At 38.1% G+C, this 21,386-nt stretch overlaps 3 protein-coding genes across 3 annotated transcripts; 1 reads left to right on the top strand and 2 right to left on the bottom strand.

Annotated features, from left to right (window-relative positions):
- Positions 1–316: 316 nt before the first annotated feature.
- LOC148934016 (uncharacterized) lies at positions 317–1,992 on the top strand. The gene is made up of 2 exons (XM_089062131.1): positions 317–1,239; positions 1,926–1,992. Exons 1-2 carry the CDS (start codon positions 317–319, stop codon positions 1,990–1,992), a joined length of 990 nt encoding a protein of 329 aa, XP_088918257.1.
- A 6,632-nt stretch (positions 1,993–8,624) lies between these two features.
- LOC125220493 (zinc finger CCCH domain-containing protein 44-like) lies at positions 8,625–13,497 on the bottom strand. The gene is made up of 6 exons (XM_089062780.1): positions 13,358–13,497; positions 12,232–12,332; positions 11,539–11,618; positions 10,867–11,060; positions 9,330–10,170; positions 8,625–9,100 (listed from the first exon to the last, which is right to left on the bottom strand). The coding sequence occupies exons 1-6, from the start codon at positions 13,409–13,411 to the stop codon at positions 8,826–8,828; spliced, it is 1,545 nt and encodes a 514-aa protein (XP_088918906.1). The 5' UTR covers positions 13,412–13,497; the 3' UTR covers positions 8,625–8,825.
- Positions 13,128–21,230, bottom strand: LOC148934015 (zinc finger CCCH domain-containing protein 19-like). The gene is made up of 11 exons (XM_089062779.1): positions 21,129–21,230; positions 20,940–21,043; positions 20,274–20,353; positions 19,486–19,679; positions 17,949–18,789; positions 16,816–16,931; positions 16,143–16,202; positions 15,611–15,661; positions 15,117–15,187; positions 14,279–14,490; positions 13,128–13,666 (listed from the first exon to the last, which is right to left on the bottom strand). Exons 1-11 carry the CDS (start codon positions 21,129–21,131, stop codon positions 13,389–13,391), a joined length of 2,010 nt encoding a protein of 669 aa, XP_088918905.1. The 5' UTR covers positions 21,132–21,230; the 3' UTR covers positions 13,128–13,388.
- Between the last annotated feature and the right edge of the window lie 156 nt (positions 21,231–21,386).

Below are 21,386 nucleotides of genomic sequence, written 5' to 3'. Positions count from 1 at the left end.
CAAAGATTGGACAGCGACCCTGGCCGGATTTAGCCTGACCGGAGGAATGCCGACGACACCAAACCCTACCCCAACTGCAACCACAGTAAACCCACCCACCACCACCCCAAAAACCTCAAATCCGACATCCGAAAAGACCTCCCCAACAGTAACTGCACAATCAGAATCCTCTCACCTTTCTCCCATACACCAACAAACAGAGCCGCTCGACGTTAACCCTCTTTCCGCCTATCAAGATCCCAACTGGGGAGAAACAGAGGAAAAGGAAAGCGGAGGGGGAGTAAGTGAAGGCGAGAAGGACGAAGCGGAGGAGATAATGGCCACTGAAGCCACAGCCGATGAAGCAGAGAATGAGGAGATAGACCTGAACGAAATGGCCAAGAAACAAGGGTTAATGACGGATGAGGAGTTCCAATCGGTTTTACACAAGGGAGATATGATCGTGGTAAATACTAAAGGGGTGGCTAAGGTACTGGACCTCGCATCCCAGGCAGTAGGGAGAGGGGAAACAACCATGGAAGCAGATGAATCAGAGGGGGTAGTCCACCAATCCGTGGAGAAAATGACAGAAGAACAACCGAGTAAGGCTGACAAACTTGAGGAGGAGAGGCAAGAACCAGAAACACATCATGAGGAAGCCTCAGTGGTGACTAAACCAAAGCCAGTAAAGAGGAGGCTAGTGTTGAAGAACGACCCCAAGGTAGAAAGGCAGAAACCCCAAAGAGTGTCACAAAGATGCTTAGGAAAGTGGAAGTCCAACAAGGCAGGAGCAAACACAGCAGCAGATGCAGTGGAGGTCTCTAGCGATGACGAGAAGACTACTCCTACAAAACCTGGGGAGAAGCCCTCGACAACTAGCCAGGAGGACACACAGAAGGCAACATGGACAGTTTCATCAACGCCGACTATCCAGAAGGGAGAAGCTGACAAGGTGGCTGAGGGTCTGGACCTCGCATCAGAGTCAGTAGGTCGGGAGGAGGCGGCAGGAAGTGATACTAGTACCCGTGCGGTGACCGAGCCTACCACCCAGGAGGACGTTTCAACACAAGCAGACGAAGAAGCAGAGGCAATGGAAATCGAAGAAGCCAAGTACATCCAAGAAAGAAAGAGAAAGGGGAAAGCCCCTGCCAAGAAGAAACAAGCCGTAAAGAAACAGCGCACTGTCAATGCCAACATAGTGATCAAAGAGCCGGAAAAGAGAGGGAGATTAAGCGACAACGACTACACTTCCAGCGAGGAGTCTGACTCGGAGAGTGATATCTCTCTAGAAGAGGAAGAATACCATGAGCAGCACTCCCCGACGGTGGAGGGTAGAGCTCACTGATGAGCTTATGGAGGACATGAAGCACTACGACACCAAAAAGCTTCAAGACGCATTTGACGACAAGGAAGATAGCAGCAAGCAGGTCAAATGCGGAAAGGTACCCCACATACCCTCTTTGGATAAGTTATCCGTTCGTGATTCCTTCCTGGCCAGTATGGAAGCATTGGGTTTTGAGTGGCTGTTAGAGAATAGGGACCCGGAGATATCTGTGAGATTAGCGAAGGAGTTCTTCACCACATTTAGGTTCCAAGTCATTACGGACCTAGACGAGATGTCAATTTCCTTTAGAATATTCGGTGGAGAACTGTCCATGAGTCTGATCGAGTGGACTGTGCGACTGGTTATGTGTAGCCTGGAGGAGGCTATAGGACCAGAATGGAGAAGCCGTGAGAGGGGGGTACCAAGGAGACACATAGACTTTGAGCTCTAGGAAGCCTGGGAGGAGCTAACCCACCCCGATGCTGGTCAATTCGCCTCCACTACATCCAGATCCACCCACTTCAACAATTCCATGCTCAGATTGGTGCAGCTCTACTTAGGCTATAACTTACTGGGACAGAGTAATTCAGCTGCCAGAACGTCCATGACTGAATTGTACAAGGTATGGTGCGCTAATCGTGGAAGGAGGCTGCATTTGGAATTTTGGACAGCCTACCAATGCCACCTGATAGCCACCCACCCAGCTAGGAACTTGTGCCTCTGCAACATACTGGGAGCCTTCGTGCGCAACAACATCATCATAACAGAGGCAGAAGACCTATCTCCGATGTACATGGTCGGTGCTTGATAAGGCTAATTCCATGCATCGGTAATGTGCGAAAAATGTTATAATTTGCTGGGTCTAACACGCTTCCTAAGCCAGGTGTGTGAAGAAAATCGCTAGATCAAGGAAGTAATGAAGGAGATGGTCTAGCGAGAGAAAGGAACGGAATGAGTAGGATTTCCAAGGAAAATTGGCGTGACAGAGGAGTTTACAGCTGAGGGCAACAAAGTCATTATCTATACCTTGCTGGGCCCACTCAAACGCCTATATATAGAGAAGAGCATGCAACGCAAAAAGGAGCCGGCTACATAGTTTTTCACTCTTCTTAGCTCACACACTTTACACGCACACTTGGGAATGGATCTGGGGTAATCGTGATCGGGAGGGTACTTTCTAGAAGAATTCGTGTTTGGCAACACCGTCCTAGTGAGGGCAAAGATACAATCACCTTTAATTTCAGTTGTTTTTGCTAGTTTTCACTGTTGAACTTCACTTTTGGGAGTCGACCTTGATGTTGGTGATGTTTAATTGTTTATCGTTCGTGGATTTGCGTTTAGCTGTTTAATTTCAAGTCATTTTGCATAGATCTCTCTGTTAGTTTATTCCTTCAATTGCTATGTCGATCTCTGTTTATTTTGATGTTGAGGTGTTTGATGTGGAATTTGGTGACAGATCTGTGGTTGTTTGAGTATTCGGAATTCTTACCTTTAAAATCTGACGTGATGGAGAGTTTCTTATGTTTGGAGTTCATGTCGGACGCTTGGATCCGGAGTGGATTTAGCGTCTGAGGTGGGATTTGGCGTGTGGAAAGACAGTAGTTCGATAGATTTGTTTTATTTCTTCTTGGTTTCTATTTTACTTCGTCTAGGGTATGCAGATCTGCTAAGTTCTTCGTTTATTATGCATAATTTTGATTTCAAGTCAGTAGCTCTGTTTTTTTTTGTTTGCTCATGCTTTTTTCTTAAGAAGTTTTACGCAAATTTGGTTGTAGAAGACGATGTCACTGTCAGTTAGTACGAGAGTTAGTTATTTCTGCCAACTTTTCAGTCGTACCTTGCTTTTTTAGACATGGTCCCCACCGTAGTTTTATTTCCTAGGTCTAGCTGTTAGTTTAAGAATTTTTAAAGGTTCCCAAGTCAAGTTAATTTTGATTTTCCTCAACCCAAGAAAATGCGTGGCAGCAGCCAACACCAAAAACACTCCCAAATCCTTGAACATGAGTATTACGCATCCTTCTCTGTGGGATCGATCCCTACTTCCCTATACTAGGTCTAGTAAAGTGGTTGAAGGTTTTTGAAAGTAAAAGTGCTCTGTGTGTCCGACGACCGGGATTTCTCGCGACCCACGAGTTCCTAGACCGAGTGATCTGGTGGACTTGCTGGATCTAGGGAACCTGCTATTTTCCTATTTGAACACACGTAGCACAAAAACAAAACCTTTCAGTGCTCCTGGCCTGTTCGATATACCCTTCTTCGTCCGAACAAACGTGGTATACTACCGAGAAGGAGCACCCCAGTTCTACCCGATGGGGGAAGCCCCTGGTGGAAGGGCACAACAGGGCCAAGAGGGGCAAGCTGGGCAAATCGACCAAGCGCAAAGGCTGGGCAAGAAAATCTGGAGAAGCCAGTTACTGAGCTAGCGGAGGAGAATAGACAATCACGGGCAGAGATGGCAAAGCTGACGACCCTAATGGAGAGCATCCTAAAGGAATTGGCGAAAGGAAAGGAAAGCACTGGAGCTGGAACAAGTGGACATGGAGGACAGAACGAGGAACCCACCGAACCTGAGGAAGAAGAAGGTGATGAAAAAGAGGAGGAAGATGACAACCAACCGGAATCCACTGAAGAGGAACCAAAGGAACCACCTGCACAGACACCTGCGCCAAGGAGGAGCAGGACGAACGTCTGACAGACCCCCCCCCCCCCCAAACTGACCAGTTAGTTTTCTTTTTAATTTTTTAAGTTTTCTTTTATTTCTGTTTTTTTTTACTTTTGTTAAATAGGTAGAATTATGTGTATTAAATGTGAGCAAACCCCATTCATAACACTTAGCCTATTCAATAGTCTAAGTGTGAGAAGTAAAGGGTTTGCTACTTCGGTGCATGTGTTCTGTCATAAGCATGTTAACTCACACTTAGCCTACTGCGTAGTCTAAGTGTGAGGAGTTTATATGTTTAGATATCATGTTTTGTAAATATTCTGCTCTGTTTTGTAAATCTATGTATATATCTGAAGCTCTCCCAATTAGCCTATTGCATAGTCTAAATGTGAGAAGTTTTTAGATATAGTATGTGTTTGTTATAAATGTGTGTCTGTCATACTAGCCATTCCCATTTTTCACTTCACAGCCCGTATCTGGGGCAGACACTTGTGAAGAGAGAGGGGGGAGCAAATGGCCAGTATGACATGTATATATGTGTTATTTGAGTCAGTGCATGTTAGTGTTTTTTAGGGTTTGTTTAGGTCTAGGAATTATGTGTTATGTGTTTTTTTTAATGAATGGGCTTAAAACTCAACTGCCTCGAACTGACGGTGAGGGGAATTGAGAGAGATAAGGCATGCCGGAAAACAGAAACCACCCCCTCCAGTAACCCCTAGTCAGTATAGATGATGCAAGTATGAAGGAAAAACCCATCCCTTAGGTCAGACACAAAAGCCCTCTTAAAAGGTGAGTTAGAAGCCCCAAAGTGGAGCTGCTTTCCACTAAACACTGAAAAAAAGAAGAGTGGCTACCACATGATGTCTAGGGCAAGGTGACCGCGTGTAGCAAACCCTGAAGGTAGTAGGAAACCCCCCTCCCCCCGAAAAAAAAACCCTACCCTTAGAACCCCATTTTCTAACCTGATCTATACCCCGAAATAACCCATCAACCACTGGAACTGTGTGTGTGCAAGGCATAAGGCAAGGAGGCAACTGCCCAGGAGGACATACAAAAGAAACCAGCTGAAGAAAAGAAAAGCAAAGAAAGAAGGAGAAAATCGATCTGAAAAAAAATTCCAGATCCAAAAATATAGAAGAAGGTATAAGGGTGGCAAAGCCACAGGAAAGAAAGCCGAAGAAAATGGTCGCAGATACTTGACCACAAAAAGAGAAAGGAGGAAGAAGGAATAAGGGTGGCGAAGCCACAAGGAAGCTACTGACCAGTTGGAAGCCAATGTCAGAAATTGTCCAGCCGAAGAAGAAGCCCTAGCCAGAAGACCGAATGCACACAGTTCTCCCTCATCAAATAAGTAGTTAGTTTTTGAACCTTAGAGCCTTAGGAACAACTACCCCAAACATTACAAACCAATAGCCCCGTTACAAGCCTTAAAGACCTTCAGGAGCTGCACGTGAGATCTGAGTCCGAAACATCTGTGGTTTAGCATTGAGAGAAAACAGTCCTAACATCCCCTGTGAGGAATGAGTGACTGAGTGAACCCAGTGTTTGGCCTAGGATTGGGTGATCCTGACAAGCAGATATAATGACTGGGGAGGAAAAGGGGGGCTGCGGAAGTTCAAGGCTGCCTAAGGCCGGATTGCACCTGATCTCGAGGGGAGGAGTGGTTGAAAATATAGCCCGTTCTATGTGTTTAAGTTAACTATATGTTTTACGTGTTTGTGTCGTTGTTTGTTTTATTTTCTTTTGCGTCAGAGTCTTGAGTCTAGTTAGGTAGAGTCGGTCAGGGGGAGTAACCAGGCTCGAATTCGACTTATTTCTTTTTGTTTGTCTTCACGCTTGAGGACAAGCATGTGGTAAGTGTGAGCAGTTTGATAAGTCGTATTCTAAGCCTTGGTTACTGGTCAGTATGTCGTGAAATGCATGCATTATCTGCAAAACAGTAGCTCAAGTGTGCAGGATTAAAGGATCCAAGTCAGTAGGAGACGATTCAGGTGACGCAAGTGAAAGGGGCGCTAGAAGGGTGCAATACTGACCAGGATGCATGCCAGAGAAAAGGCTCGAGATGGAGAAGTAGGATAGCTGGGATGATCAATAACAAGGGCAGAAAAGTCAAATCGTGAAGGAAGTCTATCCTAAAAGTAAGGGCAAGCCTCCCTATAAAAGAAGCCACTTGGAGAGAGAAAAGCGGTTCGGTTCGAAGTTCGGCTCTCATACACACTTAGTAGAATTCTCTCTAGAAGATCAGTCCTTCAGCATCATCCACTTTCTCGTTCCTCGCCAGAGCTATGGTCACTTGACGTCCAAAAGTCTACCGGAGTAGTCATCATCCCACCGTTCCAGCCAGTTCGTCGTAGTAGTATAGCAGTTTCACCGCCCGGAGTGGCAAAAACAATCGTTACTCGCTTTCTAGTTTAATCTTTACTTGCTTTCTCCGTTGGATCTGTGCAAACATTTATCTTTGTTGCCTTTTGAAGTACTTGGTGAAGATCCAAACGTTTTAGTTATGAAATTTCTATTCCGAATGTCTCTTTGGTTTGAGTTTGCTTCATTTTGCCTAGGAAAGTTAGATTTAGTTATCGTCTTTAACTTTTAAGTGCGTGCATGTATTTTTCTTTCGAGTAAGCTAGATTTGTGATTGTCGATCAAATTTTATAGTTATGTTTCAGTCTGAGTTTTCGTGCATGAGTCTTTTCGATCCACACTGTGATCACCACCTTGCATGTCAGTCAGTAGAGGTAAAACTGCAGTCCGCCGTCCAATTTTAAGTTTGAGTATTTTAATTTTATAGATCTTGAGTTTGAAGTCATGAATCTGAGTTTAGTTATGGTGTTTGTGTTCATATGATTTCTGTTAATGCTTGGTGAAGAAGAAAACGTCAAAATCAACTTTAGTTTGGACCACTTTATTTTTAAGTTACTTTTGCTTTTGTTCCCTACTTTTCAGTTGTACCTTCCAGACCTGTCAGAAAGCCAACCAGCCACCAGATATACTTTGTTGTCTAAATTTCCTCTTTTAGTAACTGTCTACTTTTCATATACCTCTGAGACACCTTGTCTCCTATTTTCACGAACACAACCACATGCCTGTTATTTTCACGCCTACTAGTCAGTAGAGTACCACCTTTATTTCTTGCCTAAGTAAAATCTCAACCCAAGCGTGGTAGCTAACCAAAAAAAACACCCAGGAATGTCACCACAGTATCCGAACGTGTCCATCCTTGTGGGATTCGACCCTTACCTCCATTATACTAATCAGTAAAAGTGGGTTGAGGAATATTTGTTTGATACCAGGTCCCGGTTATCATGCCAACGACTCAGCTGGGTCGGGAATCTCATCCTGATCAGTTGGATACACTTACAATTACATACGTTGACCGAGAAAAAACCTGTGCTTTCAGTATGCAACCAGTTTTTTTTTCTTTTTCGAAATGCATGCATATCGGTTGTATATTACATGCTATTTTGCTGTATTTTTGTTAATGATTTTGATGGATTTCGCTATCTTCCAATATATATACATTATTTTTATTGACATGTGTTCGTGAATCGTGATTGATCTTTTGTAGTATAGATCTAAAAGTGATTTAAATGATATGTGATTTGTGTGCAATTTTTAGTTTGTAAACTTATTTGGTTATACGAGTTTAGAACTTGAAATAATAATATTGTTTCTCATTCGGTATATGTGTTATTTTTTTTTCTTTGTTGATTTTATATTTTTTAATAAATATTTTATATTTTATATATTTATGATTTCAGATTTCATACAATGATATTTTTATGAATTTATAAAATCATTTTACAGTATAAAATAAGTTTAAATAAAAAAAAATGGGTCTTGCATCGCACGTGGGTGATACTAGTTTCCTATTAATGTCTCACAATTTTCATTTTACTTTTAATATTTTTGGTAAATGAGCTTCTTATTTTGTTAATTCATTTCACTAATATTTGATTATAAAATTAATATACGAAAATATAATTCAGATTTTGTTAATATTTTCACTTTTTTTTTTTTAGTGTTCTAAAATAAATTCGGCAGAAATTGAAAGTGACAAATTAAAAAATATTTTGATAAAAATTAATAATGCCACATCGTTTGCTTGTCTCTGTCTTCCCATTCGTGCTGATGGAATAATCTTCGCATATTAGCAATTAAGTATACGATAAATTTGAATTACAAAATATTTACAAATTAATTAATGTACTACCTTGAAGTATAAATTAAATATCTTCCATTCACACACACTGCACACAGCAGCACACATTCACACACACACAACACAAGCACACAGCACACATTCTTACACACACTGCACATAGCAGCACACATTCACACACAGACAACCCCCTACACATGCACACAACACACACACATTCTTACAGGCACAGTGCACATATTCAAATTTTTAAATTCAATTTCATATTAAATATTTCATTTTGCCAAACATAGGGATTTGGAATTGAATTCTAATTCAATTCCTTCCAATTCAATTCCATAGAATTCCAATTCCAATTCCATTTCAATTTTACACACAAATTAATGTATATTATCCAGAAACAAAAAAAAGTGTTATAGCAAAGCAAATAAGAAAATTAGCACCTTTTTAAAGGTAGTGTAATGATTTTTGTACTAAACAAAAAGGGAGAAAAAAGGACAGCATGAAAATAAAGTTTTCCATTCCAAAAACCAACATTAGACGATCATAGCATACCAAGTTTGAAGGGAGCTAATCATATGCTAAGAGACCGAAGACAAAAGGCGAAAGAGCGCTATTTTCTTTGCAAAGGCCTCGTACAACCAAAAAACTACACTATCTTCATCCTCACCTTCCTTCCACACCTAGAATTTCAATGAATACTATTCATCTGAGCTTTCGTCATCGCTTATCACCAAAACAGCCGTGCCTGAAGCCATGTGGCCGCTGCTTCTTGTTGCCGGCTCATGAGGCGTTGTCTCATGGGAGCACATACGCAATTCTTCTCCCTCCAGTTTATATTTTCTCGGCTCAGCAGTGGATTGCGACGCCTTTCTCCAGATTATGTCGTCTTCCTCAGGTTCGGAGTCAGACACTATGAATATTGACTGGTTTCTTGCTGGAGGAGATGCATTGCAATGACGAGGAGTCTTCTCTTCTGTAGCCAAAACAGAAATTTATTAGACCAGTTTCTACAATCCTGAACGACTACAGTTTAAGCAAGTAATTTTATAACAACATAATCATTTGGTAATTTTATCCACACCGAAATATATAACAGTGACATAATATGCAAACTAAATATTAAATAATATACTATAAAAGAAGACTTGTTTCTAGTAGGTATAGATTGAATCAATGAGAGTATTTCAAGAATCAAGACTAACCTCTAACTTGCATTAGTTGACAAGAATTCCTTGAATGTTTATGATAAGGATCAGACTTAACACGAATGAAGCATCCGACAACCTTTTCTTCAAACAATGTAGGCTGCTTCAGCAGTTCAAGTAGCAAGGTCCTCCTCAAGTAAACAAGTTTCACATTTTCGACGACAATGGATGCAAAACAACTCAGTGGCACATCATCAGCTAGCTCTTTTTCGGGCGATTTGTTCTCTGAGTTCAACTTTCTTTGTTTCTTACATACATCCGTAATGCCTGCATTATCATCCTCTAAATCATATCCCATCTCATCTTCTTCTGATTTATCACGGTTCTCAGCAAAATGGTCCCACAGCAGCTCATGCACTTTATTCTTAACTATTGTTTTCTTTCTGAAAAGAGACTCTAGACGAGCATCACACAATATCATCTTCCTTTTCACTGGATGAATTAAGTTACTTTCTTTTACGTACTCATTCACAATTGAAGTCACATCACTCCGGGACAATTGTTCATCGGTGCTTTTACCAATTGAACTGAGAAAGTCAATAAGGGCTCTTGAGCCCCAGCCAACAAAATCATTTTTACTTAATTTCATCGGTGTCTGCATCCCAAACTTCTTTCTCCCAGATCTGTATCTTTTTACATGCTCTGCACCATCATAATCAGATATTTCATGCTCTTCACAATTATTTTCTGAGCTATATTTGGGTATTTTTGTAGTTTTCACCCCATCTTTTGCAGCATAAAGATTCTGAGGCTCAAAGCCTTCTTCTTTCTTGATTATTTTATAATATTCACTAAATAAACCCTCAAACGTCTCTATATCTTCAAAGTCCACCATCTCCTGCAAACATACAAGGGAAAATTTCTATAAATGGGCAGTTCAGGAAAACTACTTCCATAAATGGGCCGTTTTTTTTTTTATATCTGATTCTTCACTCAATTCAGCTAAGATACGCATTCTAAGAATGTGTAATTATTACATTGTATTATGCGGCATTGATATATCTTAGATTGCACGCATAATAGGATACATTGTATTATGCGGCATAATTATTACATGTATTAAAACACTAGAGCTATACCCAGAAGAGATATTGTCCATGTAGTTGAAACAACAGTAAGTAATACTTAATTCTTTTAATATATACTTTAAGTAGTGTGAAAGAAAGAGCAAGCAAGGAAGAGCCGAAACATGCCCTGAGAGACCTGTTAACACAGGCCAGGATAAGATTATCAAAATATTGGAATATGATAATCTTTAGTCAAGACACTCAAGAGGCAGGATCATTAGAACAAAATACCACAGTTTACAAAAAACTTCAGTTAATTCTTGTAGATATTTTCTGATCTCTGAGGCATCAACTAGGTGGCTTCACATTTAAATGGAAGTCAGTTTAACATAATAAAAGACAATCTTCTTACGGTTCTGGAATGGTTTATAATGCTCATCACTAAAAAGTGGGCCTAGAAACAGTGTACACTAAATCCAACTACATTAGCATTAATGTAAACTTTATGGTAACCGTACAGTTCGTACCCCGTCAGAGTCACGATCCTTTCCTTCTTCAATAAGTAAAGCAAGTTTTAAGCAGGGCTGGCAAAATCCATATTGTCCTTTAACTGGGAAAATTTCTGCACGGCGAAGGCAGCGAGTGCGACTGCAAACAGCACTTGTGCAGGTATAACAGTGAAGGTTGGAACTCCTATCGCAAATGAGGCAAGTATGCCAAGCTGAAAAAAAGATTAAGTAATTCTTTTTCATACTGTGAAGGATATGATAATGCACTCTTTATATCACAAATATAAAGTTTGGACTTGTTAAAATAAATCCCAATTTGTACACATTCCCAACAATTGCAGCCGTGATCGCTAAGGACTCTTCAATTGGATGTCCTATTCAAGAAACTGAGATAATATCATCATCTATGGAGATCTATAGCAAGTATTTGGTGGTTTAATCATTTATACTACCATTCATATTTATGCACATTATTCATATTAAGCAATACAGTATACTACATCATTAATGCATATTCTACAACCAACAACTGTGCATATGTTCCTTAATTTATATCATTGCAAAGTTTAAGGTAGCTGTGTTTATCTTCTTTAGCTGAATTACTATTCTTATATGCATAGATCCTAGACATATCATGCCTTCAATCCTGATGAATGCGAGGTTGTAACGGATAACTGGTTGTTTGCTTACCACAAGTCCAGTGGGTTTCGCTTTCAAAACACGAATCATCCTTCTCCACACAATCAGGGTGATAAGATTTTACACATCCCCTGGAAAAAGAATAATCATCACATCCAGATGGTTATACATGGAAAGAAGTAAAATGTTCTCGAATTGACATCAGTATTCAGTCTGTTGGCATTTAAAGCACTTTATGCATATAGAAATTGAAATAGATTTATGAACAACAGGTTTAGAACATAATAGCATGCACATATACATAACCATATGCATATGAAATAACACCATGATCAAATTAGCTGAATCAAAATGGAAATTTACTTTCAAAAATAAATTTGTAAGCTAATGTATGCAGCAGAAAAACATGGAAAAATTCTTCAGCCTGTTTAAATCAAAAAGCAAGCGTTTCCAATTAGTTCATTCCTATTTCGCTAAGTAAGAATGGCATGTTAAAAAGAAAACAGTTAAGATGTGTCTTCATAAATTTGATACATTGCAGAAAAATGATTTATTGAAACCGGAAGTCCAAATTAGTCAACTGTTGAGCTAAAAATAAATTTATAAAAAATAGAAACGAAAGAAAGAACAACACAAACAGAAAAGGAGAAAGAAAGTGTAATCGAAAAGCAGGAAGCCGCAATTGAGATGAACACATGAAAAATGGAAGGTAAGGCAAGGAAAATGAGGAAGAGAAAAACGCACTGGAAATCACATATGATAAGATCACCACCATCTTTGCAAACGAAGCACCAGTCTTCAGCATTTTTTTCCTTGCCTATCACCATCTTCTTCTTGCCTTCAAGCTGAATCCAAATGTGAGAAGGGGTTTTGATCGTGCATGTGTGTTGCGTGTGTGATACATACAAATGAAGTATACGAATGTGAGAGATTTAGGGAGTCGAGGATAGATACCATTGATGCATCAGCAGAATTAAATTGCAGAACCCAATAAGGCAATAACAGCATGGAACAATTAAGACAATCACACTGGCAGCACACACACACACAACACACGCACACATTCTTACACACACACTGTACACACACACACACACAGCGGCACACATTCACACATACACAGCACACGCACACAGCACAAATTCACACACACACAGAAGCACACGTTCACACACACACACACACAACACACGCACACATCACACACACACACATCACACATTCTTACACACACACACTACACACTACAGCACACATTCACACACACACAACACACGCACACAACACACACACACATACACACAGCAGCACACATTCACACACACACAGCCCCCCACACACGCACACAACACACACACACATTCTTACACACAAAGTGCACATATTCAAATTTTTAAATTCAATTTCATATCAAATATTTCGTTTTTCCAAACAAAGGATTTGGAATTGAATTCTAATTCAATTCCTTCCAATTCAATTCCATAGAATTCCAATTCCAATTCCATTCAATTTTACACACAAATTAATGTATATTATCCAAAAACAAAAAGGTGTTATAGCAAAGCAAATAAGAAAAATTAGCACCTTTTTAAGGTAGTGTAATGATTTTTGTACTAAACAAAAAGGGAGAAAAAAGGACAGCATGAAAATCAAGTTTTCCATTCCAAAAATCGACATTAGACGATCATGAATACCAAGTTAGAAGGGAGCTAAATCCATCTCACTGTATTCACACAGAGTTGTTCATATGCTAAGAGACAGAAGACAGAAGACAAAAGACAAAAGACAAAAGGCGAAACAATTAGTCAGAGTGCTATTTTCTTTGCAAAGGCCTCGCACAACCAAAAAACTACACCATCTTCATTCTCACCTTCCTTCCACACCTAGAATTCCAATGCATACTATTCATCTGAGCTTTCATCATCGCTTAGCACCTCAATAACAGCCGTGCCTGCAGCCATGTGGCCGCTGCTTCTTGTTGACAGCTCATGAGGCGTTGTCTCATGGGAGCACATGCACAATTCTTCTCCCTCCAATTTATGTTTTCTCGGTTCAGCAGTGGGTTGCGCTGCCTTTCTCCAGATTATGTCGTCTTCCTCAGGTTCGGAGTCAGATTCTATGAATATTGACCGGTTTCTTGCTGGAGGAGATGCATTGCAATGACGAGGAGTCTTCTCTTCTGTAGCCAAAACAGAAATATATTAGACCAGTTTCTACAATCCTGAACGACTACAGTTTAAGCAAGTAATTTTATAACAACATAATCATTTGGCAATTTTCATTTGACACCTACAAGTTCAAAGTAACGATACGAAAGCATTCGTATTTAATACATTAGCAACATACAAACATTTTGCATCCAAACCAGTAATATCATATAAACTGTTAGTATTTAAAGATTTCAGAAACACCTCATATTGGAGAACAGTTTAAAGGCACAATATGCAATTACATGCACAAGTAGATATAAATTTTCAAATCTACTAAGGAGGAGTTTGGTTTGAGTGATATAAGATAATGCAACTTAATCGAATGTTTGGTTCGCATGATTTAGGCCCAAGACGAATGACTTCCCTGCACTCTAATTATCGAATTGAATGATTATTTATCACTCCAAGCTCGGATTTATCGCCTACTTTATGTTGCTAATCATAAGAATACAACTTTCTCTAATAAAGAGATACACAAGATTCTTGACAAATTAAAGAAATAACACGTTTTGACAATAGCGATGGATGCTCAACACTTCATAATTAAAACGTGTTCAAGGAGCTTCAGCATTCTGACATACCTGATTCTTTGTCATCCTGCATAGTAGCAGAGGAATTACATCGGAGGATTGGTTTAGGAGAGTCTTTATCAATGCTTAAGTCATTGACAATATCATCGGAAATGGGATGAAGCTCGAGTCGATCAGGAATCACTTTAGGAACATTTTCTATCATTTTTGATACTTCTGATGGAGTTTGTAGACTCCTTCTCTTCTTCAGGTACTCAAAAAGTGTAGCAAAGATAGAGTCAAGGCCAACAAACAGAGAATCCTAACAATTGTTTGTTCCTTCCAACAATGCATAACAAGAGTGGAGAGCAGAAAAGCATTATGCGTGCAGTAAAGTCGATTCATAGTAGAAACCAGAAAATAAATGGTATTTTTATCCGGCAGCATTCATACACATGTCTAAATTCCTATAAATATACAGAAACTGAAACATTATTTAGATTGAATTTTATATCACCCATCCACAACATAATGTGGTGTAACTGCAGGATAAGTTGGAAAAATTGGCCAGTTTTATCATTTATTTAAAACAGAAGTGAAGACGTCGATTTTTTGAGTTGGAAATCTGTTTAAGATAATAGCCATGTTGTGCATTATTGCTAACAATCATATCTTTGAATAGAAAGAAAACACAGGGCATTCAACTTGAATTAGTTACCATCGGACTATGTGGTTTAAACCGAGCAAGTTGAACTTTTCTTCAAATTTGTTATCGTTCTGAAATGAGGACCTAACAAGGCAAATATTTTCTGCTGGAAATTGGATATATGATTCTAACTATCCATATTGACAATCATATGCTATGTTCAAAAGCTTAAAACCTAGTTTCCCACATAGCATTAAAGGATATTCACGTCTCCATCCTTTCTCATTGGCACGATCAATGAGATTTTGCAACACGGGCAACTCTCTAGCTATCCGCTGCATTAAATTCAATTAAAACATTAGACATTGAATGAGGAGAAAGAATTTATAGTAACAAATCATTGAACAAAGGAAACCATACTTTCAGATGAAACAGGCACGAAGATATATCTGATGCAATAGAGCTACTAAAACGATCTAAAGACATACTCTACTGCAACAACCATTCAGCTATATATAACTATTAAAATTCTACAACAACATGATTCTTACACAGTGTTCAGTGAGAGTGAGTTACAATTCCCTTCCAAATTTATATTAGTTGAGTGGATGTTCCTTTGTAGTGCCCTCAATAACATTCATTAAAATTAGAAATATTTTATTCAGTTTACTACCAAGTTCGAAACGTTATGGTACGTAGCCAATAATATAAATCATAAGTGTAGAACTTATAGTCCAAGATAAAGACACCAGGCGTACATGCTTGGTTAGATCCTCATGAAGAATATTGGCTTTCTGTTGAAGATCCTCCTGTAAATAGAGATAATAAGGTCATGAGTTTAGAAATGTCCACTTCAACTTGTTTTGTAATAATAAGAAGTACAAGCAAATTAATGTTTCTTGTTCTGGTTCATAACACTAGTATTAACAGTTAACTGAGAGAAATCACAAATACACTATTCCATCACAGTTACAGAGCTATGAATTCTGTAGCAATAGCAGAACATCATCATGTTAAGTTAATTTTACATGTCAAAAACAACGAATACCTTTTAATGACCATAACAGCTACAGATACTTATCATAAAACATGCATTAGATAAAGTTTAGCAAATAGACAATGGACAAGCCAAAAACATGCTTATGGTGAGGCCAAAAGATAATCGGTTCAAACTTGAAGACTCTAAAATTTCCAAAGTATTGGATACTTCATAGTATGAAATTAGAACATTTAACACACTGTAAGTGCAACTGCAATAGATCTGCTCGCTGAAGTCATAGTAGTACTCACCACTGTAGGCCTTTCAAGCTGACCTGCTAATACTTTTCGTCTCAAGTCTTCACATTCTTCCTGAAACAAGTGGATGATGATCCTCAGTTTTTTTTTTTTTTTTCTAGTTAACTGAAAGATCTGAGATTATTGATTATTCTACAATGAGTTTTTAAAAGGAGCTTTGAGATATGGTGTTATACTTGGTTTGGAGAGAGAATGCCCTCTCAATAGGTTAATATGCTGCCAAACCAGTTCTCAACTGAAAATTTGTTTATATAGGATCTGTGGCTAGATTCGAATTTGAGCACAATAGCTACAAGACAAAGTCATGTGACTTAATAGACACAATGTAATAGTATCTAATACAACAACATCTATACATTAGGATTCTCAGAGGAAATCAAGTGGTTATAGGTTCTCTATCTGCTGATATCAATGTTGATATGGCCGTCACAATCTATTAATGACATGAAAAAGTAAACTTGACTATCCTAATTAATCGGTACCAATAAACATGCAGACGATGTTCCCCTGAACAGACAAATATTAGAAGCAGTGTCTGTAACTAATACTGGACTATTTTCCTGTTGAAGTTCATTTAGTAGCTCAAATTTGAGAATATAGAGTATAGACCACCATGTTCATAACTTTCTGTAGAAAAAGTGGACTAAGCAGCAACCTGATTACTTACCTCAGTGAAATCATCATCTGAAAGCTGACTCGTACTAATCTCTTCATGTGTGGCTGAAATTAGAAGGATGGACTCTGCCTTCATAATATTTTCACATATTGGAAGAATTTTCACGCCTGCGAATTTATAATAAAATAAGAAAGGGAAACCAAGTCTACTAGTTACACAGTGCAAAGTACAGTGATTATTGAAACTTAGGTCTTTAATCCATTTATGTCAATAAATGACGAATATATGAATGGGCGGAAAATATCAATTGTTTTCAGTTCTCAGCAGATGAATGGAGTATGAACAAATCCACATTGCATTAACCATCTGAGAACAAAAATGAGTTTCAAGTTTTAAAAATACGAGTACTACGCTTGTTGAGATGAATGGTGTTTGATATTGCATTATTCTTCACTAAGGAAACTATTAAAATTTTGGATGAGTTGCCTTCATATTAACAGAATTCTAAATGATGTATTTGTTATTTATTTATCTTATCTGGCAGTTGAAATACAGCACCTAAAATTATGATTTTATTACAGCACGTTTATACAAATAAGTCTAAAATTATTAACCTTTATGATAGTGAACCTAGCTGGCTAGCTCTAACATTGTCATCTCAAAAATGCGTACCAAATTTGAGGGCCAAAGATCCTTGATTGATTATTTTCTACAAGTCATCTGCATTGTTTTTACTTTCCTAATTATGCCATGTTTGGTAGGGGTGATAACTCATCTAGGGATGGAAATCCATGAACAAAAATGACATCTAGGGATGGAAATCCATGAACAAAAATGTCATTTTCTGTAGCCAAAACAGAAATTATGCCATTGTTTTGTTCATGGAAATCCATGAACAAAAATGACTGGTTTCTTGCTGGAGGAGATGCATTGCAATGACGAGGAGTCTTCTCTTCTGTAGCCAAAACAGAAATTTATTAGACCAGTTTCTACAATCCTGAACGACTACAGTTTAAGCAAGTAATTTTATAACAACATAATCATTTGGTAATTTTATCCACACCGAAATATATAACAGTGACATAATATGCAAACTAAATATTAAATAATATACTATAAAAGAAGACTTGTTTCTAGTAGGTATAGATTGAATCAATGAGAGTATTTCAAGAATCAAGACTAACCTCTAACTTGCATTAGTTGACAAGAATTCCTTGAATGTTTATGATAAGGATCAGACTTAACACGAATGAAGCATCCGACAACCTTTTCTTCAAACAATGTAGGCTGCTTCAGCAGTTCAAGTAGCAAGGTCCTCCTCAAGTAAACAAGTTTCACATTTTCGACGACAATGGATGCAAAACAACTCAGTGGCACATCATCAGCTAGCTCTTTTTCGGGCGATTTGTTCTCTGAGTTCAACTTTCTTTGTTTCTTACATACATCCGTAATGCCTGCATTATCATCCTCTAAATCATATCCCATCTCATCTTCTTCTGATTTATCACGGTTCTCAGCAAAATGGTCCCACAGCAGCTCATGCACTTTATTCTTAACTATTGTTTTCTTTCTGAAAAGAGACTCTAGACGAGCATCACACAATATCATCTTCCTTTTCACTGGATGAATTAAGTTACTTTCTTTTACGTACTCATTCACAATTGAAGTCACATCACTCCGGGACAATTGTTCATCGGTGCTTTTACCAATTGAACTGAGAAAGTCAATAAGGGCTCTTGAGCCCCAGCCAACAAAATCATTTTTACTTAATTTCATCGGTGTCTGCATCCCAAACTTCTTTCTCCCAGATCTGTATCTTTTTACATGCTCTGCACCATCATAATCAGATATTTCATGCTCTTCACAATTATTTTCTGAGCTATATTTGGGTATTTTTGTAGTTTTCACCCCATCTTTTGCAGCATAAAGATTCTGAGGCTCAAAGCCTTCTTCTTTCTTGATTATTTTATAATATTCACTAAATAAACCCTCAAACGTCTCTATATCTTCAAAGTCCACCATCTCCTGCAAACATACAAGGGAAAATTTCTATAAATGGGCAGTTCAGGAAAACTACTTCCATAAATGGGCCGTTTTTTTTTTTATATCTGATTCTTCACTCAATTCAGCTAAGATACGCATTCTAAGAATGTGTAATTATTACATTGTATTATGCGGCATTGATATATCTTAGATTGCACGCATAATAGGATACATTGTATTATGCGGCATAATTATTACATGTATTAAAACACTAGAGCTATACCCAGAAGAGATATTGTCCATGTAGTTGAAACAACAGTAAGTAATACTTAATTCTTTTAATATATACTTTAAGTAGTGTGAAAGAAAGAGCAAGCAAGGAAGAGCCGAAACATGCCCTGAGAGACCTGTTAACACAGGCCAGGATAAGATTATCAAAATATTGGAATATGATAATCTTTAGTCAAGACACTCAAGAGGCAGGATCATTAGAACAAAATACCACAGTTTACAAAAAACTTCAGTTAATTCTTGTAGATATTTTCTGATCTCTGAGGCATCAACTAGGTGGCTTCACATTTAAATGGAAGTCAGTTTAACATAATAAAAGACAATCTTCTTACGGTTCTGGAATGGTTTATAATGCTCATCACTAAAAAGTGGGCCTAGAAACAGTGTACACTAAATCCAACTACATTAGCATTAATGTAAACTTTATGGTAACCGTACAGTTCGTACCCCGTCAGAGTCACGATCCTTTCCTTCTTCAATAAGTAAAGCAAGTTTTAAGCAGGGCTGGCAAAATCCATACTTCCCTTTAACTGGGAAAATTTCTGCACGGCGAAGGCAGCGAGTGCGACTGCAAACAGCACTTGTGCAGGTATAACAGCGAAGGTTGGAACTCTTATCGCAAATGAGGCAAGTATGCCAAGCTGAAAAAAAGATTAAGTAATTCTTGTTCATACTGTGACGGATATGATAATGCACTCTTTTAAACTGTGTTACATGTAATGAGATAGATAACAACCATGCAACACGATCTTGTTAAAGAATAAAGATTGAAGACAAGAGTGTTGATATCACAGTATGAGTTCGCGGATATAAAGTTTGGACTTGTTAAAATAAATCCCAATTTATACCCATTCCCAACAATTGCAGCCGTGATCGCAAAGGACTCTTCAATTGAATGCCCTATTCAAGAAACTGAGATACGTATTATCATCATCTATGGAGATCTATAGCAACTTAGCAAGTATTTGGTGGTCTAATCATTTATATTATCATTCATTTTTTATACACACTATTCATATTAAGCAATGCAGTATACTACATCATTAATGCATATTCTACAACCAACAACTGTGCATATGTTCCGTGATTTATATGATTACAAAGTTTAAGGTAGCTGTGTTCATCTTCTTTAGCTGAATTACTATTCTTATATGCATAGATCCTAGACATATCATGCCTTCAGTCCTGATGAATGCGAGGTTGTAAGGGATGGATGAGACTGGTTGTTTGCTTACCACAAGTCCAGTGGGTTTCGCTTTCAAAATACGAATCATCCTTCTCCACGCATAAAGGGTGATAAGATTTTACACATCCCCTGGAAAAAGAATAATCATCATATCCAAATGGCTATACATGGCAAGAAGTAAAACGTTCTCGAATTGAAATCAGTATTCAGTCTGTTGGCATTTAAAGCACTTTATGCATATAGAAATTGAAATAGATTTATGAACAACAGGTTTAGAACATAATAGCATGCACATATACATAACCATATGCATATGAAATAACACCATGATCAAATTAGCTGAATCAAAAAGGAAATTTACTTCAAAAATAAATTTGTTGTAAGCAAATGTATGCAGCAGAAAAACATGGAAAAAATCTTCAGCCTGTTTAAACCAAAAAGCAATCTTTTCCAATTAGGTCGTTCCTATTTCGCTAAGCAAGTTCTATTTGTAAAGAATGATATGTTAAAAAGAAAGAAAAACAGTACTCTTCATAATTTTTAATATTGAAAGATGATTTATTGAAACCGGAAGTCCAAATTAGTCAACTATTGTGCTAAAAATAAAAAGAAAGAAAGAACAACACAAACAGAAAAGGAGAAAGAAGGTGTAATCGAAAAGCAGGAAGCCCCAATTGAGATGAACACATGAAAAATGAGGAAGAGAAAAACGCACTGGAAATCACATATGATAAGATCACCACCATCTTTGCAGACGAAGCACCAGTCTTCAGCAGCATTTTTTTCCTTGCTTATCACCATCTTCTTCTTGCCTTCAAGCTGAATCCAAATGTGAGAAGGGGTTTTGATCGTGCATGTGTGTTTTATACGAGTGTGAGAGATTTAGGGAGTCGAGGATAGATACCATTGATGCATCAGCAGAATTAGATTGCAGAACCCAATAAGGAAATAACAGCGTGGAACAATTAAGACAATCACACTGGCAGCACACACACACCTACTTTTTCTTTTCTTTTTTTATGCTACTCTATTTAATTTTGACTCAGTTCAAAATCAAAAATAATTTGGTCCTACAGATTTACAATGACCACTAATTTCTTTTTTTATTCTACTCTATTTAAAGCTTGGTTTTTTTTTGGAATATGTCATTAATATGTTAACA

The sequence above is a fragment of the Salvia hispanica genome, chromosome 1, assembly GCF_029641045.1.
Source record: "Salvia hispanica isolate PSC_SH4W2 chromosome 1, Shi_PSC_v1, whole genome shotgun sequence".
NCBI lineage: Eukaryota > Viridiplantae > Streptophyta > Magnoliopsida > Lamiales > Lamiaceae > Salvia > Salvia hispanica.
Note: the sequence above shows the minus strand (reverse complement) of the source record. Positions and strands in the feature narration are given on the sequence as shown.

Excerpts from the sequence above, each read along its gene's own strand:
- LOC125220493 (XM_089062780.1), bottom strand. The coding sequence starts at position 13,411 with ATGATGAAAGCTCAGATGAATAGTATGCATTGGAATTCTAGGTGTGGA. Across the intron at positions 11,619-12,231 it reads CTTATCATATGTGATTTCCA|GGGATGTGTAAAATCTTATC; the intron begins GTGCGTTTTTCT and ends TTCTTTTTCCAG. Across the intron at positions 10,171-10,866 it reads AGGATCGTGACTCTGACGGG|GAGATGGTGGACTTTGAAGA; the intron begins GTACGAACTGTA and ends GTATGTTTGCAG.
- LOC148934015 (XM_089062779.1), bottom strand. Across the intron at positions 16,932-17,948 it reads TCAACTAATGCAAGTTAGAG|GCGTGAAAATTCTTCCAATA; the intron begins GTTAGTCTTGAT and ends ATAAATTCGCAG. Across the intron at positions 15,662-16,142 it reads AGCTTGAAAGGCCTACAGTG|GAGGATCTTCAACAGAAAGC; the intron begins GTGAGTACTACT and ends CTCTATTTACAG.
- LOC148934016 (XM_089062131.1), top strand. The coding sequence starts at position 317 with ATGGCCACTGAAGCCACAGCCGATGAAGCAGAGAATGAGGAGATAGAC. Across the intron at positions 1,240-1,925 it reads GACTACACTTCCAGCGAGGA|GTATGGTGCGCTAATCGTGG; the intron begins GTCTGACTCGGA and ends GAATTGTACAAG.